At 39.4% G+C, this 12,023-nt stretch overlaps 1 protein-coding gene across 2 annotated transcripts in view; it reads right to left on the bottom strand.

The window, feature by feature from the left end:
• ATP13A3 (ATPase 13A3) overlaps window positions 1-11,213 on the bottom strand; it is a 54,813-nt gene extending 43,600 nt beyond the window's left edge. For both annotated transcript variants that reach the window (XM_015637813.2, XM_015637814.2), the window contains exon 1: window positions 11,113-11,213. In XM_015637813.2, coding sequence (XP_015493299.1) covers window positions 11,113-11,201 — 89 coding nt within the window. In that variant the 5' untranslated portion in view covers window positions 11,202-11,213. The remainder of the gene's footprint in view (window positions 1-11,112) is intronic.
• Between the last annotated feature and the right edge of the window lie 810 nt (window positions 11,214-12,023).

The following is a 12,023-nucleotide window of genomic DNA, read 5'->3' as shown; positions in this document are numbered from 1 at the left end:
GAAAGCTGTTGGTCATCTCAAGGACAATTAGCCAAACATTTTACCACCTAACCTTCTTCCTAGCATCTCATTTATCTTACTTCAAGCAGAAGCTATTCACATTTACGAAAATTTTAAACTGTAAAACCAAGCACCAAAAATCACAATCACCCAAAGCTTGTTCCCACACTCAGGCTCAAAGAAACAGTCTTTACCCATTTCCTTTCAGATTTCTGGATCTCTTACCTAACAGCCATGAGGTAAAGAACACCTGCCCCACAGTCAGGGAATCCAACAAAGCATACATTTATTTTGAACGCTTATTAGTTCTTTTGTCTCTTGGAAGAGTATACCAGGCATTTGGGTTAGAATTCACAGACTATGTTTTGTTTGGTTTTGGAAGAGAAAGTTCAACTGCTCCAAATACCTTGGGTAAGGCATGGTGCCATTACACCCAGTGTGAATTCTCAGTAGCTGAGCATTGAGGCAGTTTCCAAAGAAACACTCCTTACTCACATGAAGCCTGAACTTTACTCAGCCCTTCTATGTGATTAAATAACCACGACTATTATGGTTAAATAATGGGGATGGCAAAGATGCCTCATCCGAGCACCATGAGACCCAAAGCCACTCTAGTGCAGAACTGGGAGTCTGAAGACCCAGACCCAGCAACAATGGGTCCTTTCAAGGAAGCATTTCCCCTTAGGGGCTGTGCCAAGAGCCCAGCCTTTCCTGTGTGGCTGCCGCCTTATTGTGCAATGTAGAGTATCTGCTTCCTGGGATATATTTGCTTTTGTAGTATGGATGCTCAATAAAAAGAGGCAATGACTTTTTTTTCCTCTTCCTCTTAAATTCTTGGAAAATATTTTTGAAGTTAACATAAGAACATTTGAAGCAAATTTTTCTTCATCTGCAAGGAGATCATCAAGCACAATTAGATTTACCACAAGAGATAAATTTTCCTCTAAAGTTTAGACATTTAACTTTTGTTTCCACAGAAGCACATGTTGAGGCATACAGCTATGACTACAGCAGTCACACTCATTGTAAGCAAGAAACTGGCTTTCACATCTTCCTTTCCCATCCTAATTATGACTTAGTACCTTCCACTACTTTCAGCCAAGCATTCTCAGACAAAGCAGCAGTATTTCTTCAGTTTCCTGAAGTCAAAGTGAAAACTTAGATATTCTAAAGTTCAACTATGTAACTACTAAAAGAACAGAACACGATAGTATACTCCAGAATAACAGACAGACCACCAAATTCCTAAAATTTCTCCACTAATTTCTAAAAATGTATTCTGTAAGAAAATCTATACATTAAGCCAGGTGTTTCTACTGTTTATTGAAAACATGATTTTTTAAAATAGTCATAATAAATTGACACAAAGTCTGAAGTGTGTGGCATGTTCACTAAACTTAGATCAGAAACACTTCAAGGAGAAAGCTCTTGTGTGCAAACAACTTGTCAATCAATAGAAATACCGTGCATAACAGAAACAGTTAAAACTATAAATATCATAGAGCAACACTAAATATTAATGTTAAAAGACTGTAAAAAATAATTAAATTCAATTTAAGATGTCACATATGACAATTTATAGGTTTTGATCTCAAATCACAGTAACTGAAATAATCAACAGAAAAATCTTCAAACAGGTTCCATTCCAAGATTGAACTGCTGTACAGGACAATTTTTTATGCACAGGAATTTATATGACCTGACAGCTTAGCTCCTGAAAATGATTAATTTACCCTCAGAACTACCATATGAGGCAAGATGAAAAAATCAAGGGGGAAAAGTTGCACTCTCTGTTTCCATGAAAAGAAGTTTGACAAAGACAAGAAGAGAGCAGATGTATAGGACTGTAACGTTTAACTCCATGTCTGTAATGTAAACCTTGGCCCACATCCATCTAGCTACTATGTCCCAGTCATTCAGAACAGTCCTACAAACCCAGAAGAGCTTCAGAGATTTAGTAAACAGTTGTATTTCAAAGAAGGACTTCTATAATCCATGAAATTAAATTAACTCCTCACATCCTTCTACAACACATTTCATTATTGCTTTAAATCACTCTATTTAAATGACACTGTTCAGTGCTCCTGTGCCCCTTGGATTGACTTCCACAGCATCAGCAGTGGGGGACATCTCCTGTATAATGGAAACAGACTGCAAAAATCTGACAAGGGATATCCCTTCAACTGCTGCAATCTTCTCAGTCCTAATGACCATCAGAAAAGGTCTTGAGTCCCCATAAGCCTGATCTCCCATAAGCAATAGCTTTTGCTTATCAGTCCATTTATAGTTAACTTTTATCCTGCATGCTTACCTGAGGAGATATTCTGCCTTAACATACCTCATCCAGAGCAACATTTTTATCTCTGATTAAAATATCTTCTTTAGAACTTTTTTCATTACCAGCCTATAAAAAATTTTGTAACAGTATTAACAGGTGTAATTGTATCCATCATCTCTGCTGAGAGGAAGAAAGTTTCCTTAAAAGCAAGACTGAAATGTTTCAAGTACGTGAAGTGTATCAAGGAGTGCTTTTTCCTCATGCACTGACCTCACTAACTGAAATACCACCACTGTCTACCCAAATATTCAGAAGTAGCCTCTTCCCAGATAGCTCTAATCCAGGTGCTTGACCCAGCTTTCCCCCTTCAGCCTTGCCTTTTCATAAATGTTAGGTGAAAACAGAGGTCAGCTCCCTAAAGCATCACTGAGAACTGCCACAATTTCACTTACGTTAGATGCCCAAGTAGCTTTAAATCCATACCCTTTGCATCAGTGTCACTGAAGAACACCAAGCAGGACTAAAGGCTAATGGAACAACAAAACAATGGGCCAGAAAGGTCAGATCAAACGTGCATTTGCCCTGCAGTCAAGGAGACAGCACAGAGCGAGTCATGTAATGATACTCCCCAGTGTAAAATCTCCAGTCCCAGGGACTTACAGTTTAAGATTTTCATGAGCCAAATACCCTATCATATTATTTATTACTAAGTGGATTTCTAAAATTATTTTGTGGCACATTTTAAGCTTGTCAACAAGCTTAAAATAAGCTTTGTCCTGCAAAGAACTCCTGAATTCACAGAGAAGGATTCATTTTGCCCTTATTTTGACCCTCAATCTATTAGCTTTATGAACTTGCACTTCGGTTTCTCCTTGGCTACAGCATTCAGAAAAGGAAATTGCCAAAACATTACTTAATCTGAATATGAGCAAAATAATCAAAAACGTTTTGAAAAAGACTGAAGCTCTGAACATTACCTTCTTTCTGTGGGATATTAAGGAAGGAATCCGGTTACTATGTTTTTACTATCTTTCAGGCTGATGTTATACGTACCAAGCTCTTTTTCACAGCTGTATATACTACCACACTTTCAAAATAAAAACCTCTAACCTATCTAAAATCAAAATTAGTATCCAAAGAATGAGGGTGTTCTCTGGTAGAGAGAGACAGATATAAAACACACTCTTCATGAATCCAGCAAAGGTAAGATGGGAGGCTAGAGCAAAACACCACACAGATGATTCACCATAAAATACTGCTCCACAAACTTAGCAAACTCAGATGTCTGGGTATAGCTCAATGTCTGCACTAACAAAAATTACAGTCTCAAAAAAGTGAGCTTTACTAAAGGTCCATCTACTTCCATCAAGCTAGGCCAACAAAAAATATTTTCTAAGAGTGCACACCAAAATATTCTCAACCCAATACATTCTTCTGTTGACAGTACCTCATCAACCAGCACTACTGCCTTGACTATAAGGCTGCATGAGTTCTGCTACCACACCCATCTGTTACATACAAGTGTTATCAGACTTCAGCTACACAGACAATTCTGGCATTTAAGATACTATTTCTTCACAGACTTTTTTACCAGCAGAGGATGTCAGCAAGCAGGAAACTATACATTTGGTCCAAATGCAAGGTGCAGACTAGACTAATTCAAAATACTTTTCTCTGAAACCAGAGCCAAAGACTTCTATGACCTGTTCCAGCAATGGACTTATGTAGAACAGCACACCCAGAAGAGACAGCTGCTATTTAACACACCAGAAAGTCACTACTGAAATGACCATGGGCTAAGAACTGGGGTTACAAATGCTACCAGCAAACCAGTACCAGCTAAAGGCATAAAAATTCTCTATAATACATGCTCAGAATGCAATTATGGCAACAATCTCCCTACTGAAAAAACCTGTCTCACTCTGGGGAAGAGATTTTGCTGGATAATGGAAAGGGTGGCAGAAGGAAGAGTGCTATGAGGACAACTCCATTTGCACACCACTGAATAAGGACTCTGTCAGGCTGACAAGACCATAAGTTATTTTTTATCGTGCTACATTTTGTTGCCCTACAAAAGGCATATAATTTCTGTGGTGAAATTTGTATGTTCCTACATTTTTGTTAAAGTTACTTCTGCTGGAGAAGACAAGCTCATAAGAAATGCAAATTATATCGCTAACAAAAATTAAAATTTGTAGATGAATGAAGGAAAATTAAGAAGTTAGGAGTACAAGGAGACTTTCAACCAACTTAGACTGCCCAACAATCATTTTCCAAGTGCTTCAGTTCACTCAGACATATTACATGTGTCTCTGTTCCAGACACATGCTCTTCACCACAGGTTGATCTCACCCAAGCGGTAGAAAGCCATCACAGCAGTACAACTGTAACACAGCAGAAGCTCTGTTTTACCCATACACTGTTGCATTTAAAGCCTGGCTGTCTGAACTGGATTCAACAGCATTACTCCTTACCACCAGTCTTCAATATTGCCAGTATTAAGGCTCAGTAGGCTGCCTCTAGCAATAAAGCATGGCTATGATGCAGGAAAGTAATGTCAGAACCCTCTCTCAAAGCACTACTTGAGGTTTTCACCAAATGGACCAACTGAAGATAGGGTTAATCTAAAGAATGCACTTTGCAAGACTGCACATTTGACAGCCCTTTTATGTTTCCATTTGAATGACCAGTTGGTCTGAAAAGAACTTTTTGCAGGCTTGTCAGATCTGGAGTGCTGCTGTAGTGGCAGAAGCACCACTTTCAGACAGTAGCACCCTCAGCCAAAGACCATTCAAGCCAGTGGAACAATCCTTTGAATTCACTGGGCCTTGGATCAAGCCTTCACAACTTAGTGACAACAGTAGATATGTTAAGAACCCTGCATGCCTCTAAGATAAAAATAGAACCCCCTATTTGAGAAAGAGATAAGAAAAATTATCCCTCTCTCAGAGAAAAAAATCTCTAGCCAATAGTAATAGGACTTTTCAGGAAATGAACCTGTACCCTAAACTTAGACAGTTCAATAAATAGTATTACAGGGCAAAGGTAAAGTCAGGCAGGTAATGCAACTTAACTGTACAATCTCCGCATTGGAGGACAACCATTGGTCCCTGTCATTGACCTTTCAGCTCCTGCTATCTACTGCTGTATTAAATGTAGCCTCCAGAAAATAAGCTCTTGCTATTGTTGATGTAAAACACCATAGCAGATCTTAAGGGCAAAGTTCATAAGGGTAACTGTACTTTTCTTCAGTGATGTGGAGACATGATATGGTAGCAAAATGCATAGGTTTAACTGAAGTGTTTTCACACATTGCAGTTACATTACAAATCAATTGCTGAAACAGAAAGATTAGCTGGATCCTTTGTTTTGCCATGCAGTCTACGGCAGACAATCAAAAGTGATTTTAACAGTGCATAAAAATAATGATATATAAAATACCATGGCTTTACTTGCAGTTGGACTTTCTCTTTTGCAATGGGTCCACCCTCACATAGGCTCCCTGTAGTGGGGAATATACCACAGCATGGGAACTGCAAAGAGATCCTCAAAGCCAAAGGTGGACCTTTGTAACTATGGATGAGAAACATTGGATTATCACCTGAATCTAAAGCAGTAATTTGAAAGCTACTAAGACTACTAAAATGAATGGAAATTCAGCAGTGCTCTGCTAGGCTTAACTCACACAGATATTGCTAACATGTAGTACCTCCACCACAGCAGTTTAGAACATCCTGACAGCACAAGAAAACTCACTCCATTTGCAGGAGGCACCATCCAAGAGAAGAAAGTAATCCAGAACACCATGTGTTCCCAAACCAATACAAGCACCAGAGTTCTAACCATTCAAACTTGTACAAGATCTAAATTCCCATGATACAACCAAGAGATTGACAAAAAGAATCCTGTATATTTCTCCCTCTCTGGCTCAAACTTGACATCAACTAAAACTAGAATTTTATAAAGTGAGATGAAAGAGACATAAATAGTGAGTTTAATTTATTCTCCAACCTAAACCATATACCATTCTAAACACACAAACTTGTTCTTCACAGCCACAAGTAAAGACTTCTTAAAGTACTACTTTAACTGGGAGAAATGTTAAAAACTTAATTAGTGTTTTCTGTGATGAAACTTAATCCCACTTCAACCTGCCCATCATGGCCACTGAAAAGAGTGTTTCCTTCTTACAAATCTTTTAAATACTTGAAATCTCTTACATTCCCCCTAAACTCCTCATCTCTTGCCAAAATAACTTGGATTTTCTTCCACATTTATGAAGTTGTTTCCTCGAACTCTGATCACTCGCATTTCTGTACTCTGAACTCCTTCCAAGTGGTCCAAATTCTTTTTGAATCTTGGCACCCAAAACAGATGCTGTCTGCACAGACTGTACATCAACAGCAAATAAAGCCAAGGGATTTAAACTTTACGTCTCTCAGACAATACCCCTGTTTAAACATCCCAGTAAGATATTTGCCTTTTCTGCAAAACAGCATGACACTGACTCATGTTCAACTTGTGATCCAGTACACCCCCAGGTCCTTTTTCTAGTAGCTAACCAGTTATTCCTCACCCTGCATTTCCACAGCTGGCAATTCCTGCCTAAGTGCAGTACTCTGCATTTTCCCCTATTGAATGTCATGCTATTTTTCAGGTTATTTTGAACTCTCATCATGTCCTCCAACACACAGTCCCTGAGAATTTAATAAGCACATTTAATCAGCCAGTTGACTAATATCTTCATTAAAGGCAACCATACCCAGGACAGAATACTTCAACATAAGTTCTCATTTTTAGCACCAAATTGTTAATTATAGTTCTCCAGATAGGATCATCTACCCCCAGATCATGCCTCCATTTACTCATGAGGCCATTAAAATGAGGAAAACCTTTTAAAATCCATCAATTAATTCAGGAGAGTAAACCTCTACTGCTTCTGCTATAGCCACTGAGCCTTCTGCTCTGCAGTAAAAACGTATCAAGACTTCAGACACAATTACTTTTCTCACAAATCAGTTCATGCTGCTGTATCTTCCAAGCACTTGAAAATAGAATGTTTGCTTATTAATCTCAACTGACTGAAAAAAACTGAGAAAAACTGAACTGTCAGACTGTAACTCATCTTTCTTGGCTCTTTTGCTTTGTAACTGTCTGAAGACTCATCCTTTGCCAATCTTCTAGTACTTCTGAGTAGTTCTAGATAATATTTTTGAGAATTTTACAGTGAAACTGTCAGGGCCATTAGACACAGAAACATCTAGTGGAAGTACACTGTAGTGTTAAATACTACCTTGTCACAAATATTCATAATATTAAGCACCTGCATGCCACTACAAGAAAGAGGACAAGCAAAATAGGCACTAAGCCCTTCAGATGTTATGCACCTTCTGTAGACATGTGCTGCCACCAAATCAAGTGAGGCATTTCCCAATCTTCCTACTACTACTAACATGCTTCTACAGGTGATTTTTATGTCTCTTGATACTTGCCATTCCATTTGCACTGTAGCCTTTGTGGTATCTGCCCCTACTAGTCTTTCACATATGTTCTCCACAATGTTACTCAATTTCACACTCTACATATATTTCCTTCTTGCATTCCAAGTCAGTTAAGCTACTCTTACTACTGTTTCTCAAAAGCCTTCTCATTACACTGTTCTCCTATCCTTAAAAGGAACCAGCTGTGATTTCACAGCCACTGCCATTTATCACCTTTCATTCTGACATCTTCTAGCCAGAATAAAATCTGAAGGAGCTGCCATTTTTGTTACCACATGTACTCTCTAAACTTAAAATATCACTGCCATATAACTTTGCTAAAGATCAAAAAAAGAAAGAGTTGGGTATTTTGATTTTGAAGGAAGATCTTTTAGTCTTAAATACCACATGAAAAAATCTCAATCTAACCAAAACGGACTTTCTATCAGTTCTACCATTACATCATCTCCCAAAGAGCGTTTTAAGATGAACAATGCAATGTCACCATTCTAATAAAGCAGAACCATAAAAAAGGGCTAAATTATTTCAAATGAAAAACACCTAATGAAAAAAATGAAAATACAGAAAGAATACAAATGCAGACAATTCTGGTAAGTTTGACAGGATTATGAATGTGATTGACACTTCACCACTTCAGAGCAATCAGCAAGATTCCATGGTCAGGGAGACACCCTTCCCAATCCCAACCTGTGCACAGCATTCCATGAGAATGGTGAAGAAATTCCACATTTTAGAAAAGGAGCAGCAAACACAGAACTTCAGGTTTTTGTGCAGATCACATCCATAACTCTTGAACAGAAACTGTCATTCACCCATCCTTTTTTTATTTAAGCCTGCTTTTCAGCTACCAAAAATTCAAGTTTACAGTCTTATTTCAATCAGGAATAAAGGTGTCAGACTTGGAGCTGCAATACAACTACAGTTTACTACAAAATGAACTTTTGTTCTCTGCTATGCAGATTATTTAACAAAGGAAGCAGTTTTTTTATGAATGAAAACTATTTTTAGCTCATTGTGTAACAGTGAAAGGGAAACATTTTAGCATTACTGTTATTTGAAACAGTTTTTTTCAATGTTTTATTGTGAAATTAGGATTTCTGAACCAGGATTTGTCTTGTATGAACTTTCTCATGCTAATCATAACCAGATCCAAGCACTAGTCAGAGTGTTGGGAGCTTTTTTGCCACTGAAAGTCCACAAAGCCTATTTATCTGCACAACATGATCCCAGACTCAAAGCAGGTTTGAACACAGTAGATGCAATGCTGTGGAGACCAGTAATTCCTGCCCAAAAAAACCCCTGCACTTAAATATTTAAGCTCTTTTCTCGGAGGCATTTTTTGCAGAATTTCAATAAATATTTAAGCTCTTTTCTCCAAGGCATTTTTTGCAGACTTTCAAAAGATGAACCTGAACACAAATGGCAGAACTGCTTATTTTCATGTTATATTGATAAGGTTTGGGCACTGAGTAAATGAAATCTAAGGAAACCTTTCTTCCTAATTTCCAAAACTTAAGAATTTTAGCAGATTTAACTAAAGGACTTTTCTTCACAAGGCAATAAAGGAATGAAACATCTTCTCTCCATGCCAGCTACCATCAGGCTCTGTACTGGGGTGACTTTATGATGCTGGTATCCCCACTGTCTGTCTACCACACAGACATTAAATAAGGAAGATGTTACAACCATGTTCCCTGGTCTGCAGTTAAAAATGCTTGAGCACAGCACTCAACAGAGACATTTATCACAACACAAGTAATAATTTCTACAACAGAACTCAGACAAGCTAAGTCAAAGTAATCCCTTGCTGCAGATTTCTGCTGTTTACAGAAATAAAGCAAACACTATCTGAAGGTTTCCAGAAAAAGGAACAAAGGTGCAATGGTCAAAATGCTTGATGAAAACCTGACCTTTCCCTGTCAGTTCCCTGTTCTACTACTGATTTCCTCCAACCTGGATACTCCACTTGGACCTCGCTTTAACTACACAAAGGTATTTTACTTTCACAGAAAAAATGGAATTTGTCTTCATCCCACAGAAAATCAATGTCTTGTTGGCTGTTTTATACTCCACACAGTAAACAGTAGGACAGTACCTCCTCAAGGCAAATGAGAAAATGAGGGTTCCATGTCAACACAGAAATTTAGTTTGCTTTTAAAACTAATTTACTAGGAACACAGCAAAATGGTCTGATGAACCATGCCTGTCTCATGGCACAGTAGCAGAACAGGACTGAATCACGAAGTTTCTCAATCACTCAGACATCATGATGCAACTTCCCTTCCTACTATGCAGCCCCCACGCTCCCTTGCAGGCATTGCGAGCTTCCTGACCAGGCAGCTGGGACCTTTCACCCCTCTCTCTCCAGGTTAGGGATGAATTAGTGCCTACCAATACCATGAGGTCCTCCACAGACTAGAAATAAATAAAAAAGAAATACAGGAACATATTCCTGATCCTAGAAGACAATTAACAAAATACTTAAGGGGGGCAAGTAAAATGAGCTCAAAGTCTAGACAGCACTACAGGAAGACATCAAGCAGAGCTTGGAACAGCCCCACTGCTCCTGGGAGGTATTTGGGAAGGCAGCAGCTGCTGTCCAGCAGCTCTGCTGGAGCCTGCAGAACTGCTCAGACCTCTTTCACTGCTTATATCTTCTTGTATCACGGACAATCAGCCCCGGCCAAAACCAAAGTTAACAAGAAGATCTCTCTTACTCGTTTTCTGAAGCACTTTAAAAACTAATAACCTTGGAGCACATCAGTTTTTCATAGCTGACCTAGGTGATCACACTGGAATACTCAAAGTAGCCAGAAGCCAGTGTTCCTTCCCACAGGTGACTACACCAACAACAGAGAACATTTTTGTCTCACTAAGTCATTTTAATGATAAGGTTCTTAGAAGTCAGGAGGGTTAGATCAGTACCAATAAATTTCCAAGTCACTTGTACAGTTCAAAGTTTACACAGCATATTTTCTTTAAACTTTACTTGTGAAACTGTACTTGTAATTAGCCAATAAGAAAAAGCAGCTACCAAAAGCAGCAGTACGTAGCCATCAGTGTCATGCCAAATACCAAGACAAACATTTCCTCAGTATATGCGTAATAAAGATACACTGCTGTCACTCATGACACTGATGCAGGGACATTAAATTATGAGGACAACACCTACACCCTAGAGTAAATTTAAGTAATGCCAAAAAAGCTATTTCTCACAACATCAAGAAAATCAATATTCTACAGGATATAACAGTTGTTCAAAATTTTAAGAAAAGGTAAAAGTACCAATTCTTTCACACATGATGGAACTGATGGCTGAAAAATATTGCTAACCTGTCTGAAGAGCCAGTGTGTGGACAAATCTCATACATACAACAGCTGAGACACCTACAACAACAACAAAAAAAAAAAGTCAGAGTCATGAACAGGCTAAATGAAACGTAATCTTGATTGCCCTTGTGAAAAAAACACCATACAATGCCAGTGAGTGCATACTGCAAAGAAAACACATTAACAAACTCCAACTCAGCAACCTCACAAGAGGAAGCACTCAGACAGCGTGGCCAGACAACTATCAGCACTCATGTTAGAACAGTTTAGAGTTAACCATCTCCCACTGCTGGAGGCTATGCTATCTCAGCTTCTTTAAGGGCTCCAAAAGTCTCTTCCAACTACAACACCTGCAGGGATACACTGAAGCCAGAGCACTGATGCAAGCTTTCAGAGCCAATACAGTAGATACCCCAGTTTTTCTTCACCTTAAGTATCAATTCTGTTAAGGCTGTCAGTGTTTAATTCATCTAGCACTTGTTTACCCCTGAACAGGCATAAACAGGCCTCCTCTTAGGGATGACGCAGTGCTTGTCAGAGGTGCTCGCAGTCCGAGATCTCGGTCTCCATAGCTCAGCTGATAGAAAAGTGCTCTATAACCTTTGTCAGCAGCAGGAGAATGCACTGACTCATGTACTGAAAAAGGATGAGGCGCACTGAGTCCTCATCTTGGGCTGCGAAAGTTTCTCTTTGGCACACGATCACCAGCATTCCCCACCGACCCCGCCACTGCAGAACACGCTGACGTGTGCCCAGGCAGCGGAACGCGCGGTGTTCGGTAACCGGGATCGCCGGCAGAACTGGGGGCCGGGCTGAGAGGACGGAGGAAGAGGCACGGGAGAAGCCGCCCGGGCTGCCGAGGGGGCCCCGACGGCCCGGGGTGGCCCGTGGGCAGCGCGGGGGGCGGCCTGGCC

The sequence above is a fragment of the Parus major genome, chromosome 9 (genome assembly GCF_001522545.3).
Source record: "Parus major isolate Abel chromosome 9, Parus_major1.1, whole genome shotgun sequence".
Classification (NCBI taxonomy): Eukaryota; Metazoa; Chordata; class Aves; order Passeriformes; family Paridae; genus Parus; species Parus major.
This window is presented reverse-complemented; position numbering and strand designations above follow the sequence as displayed.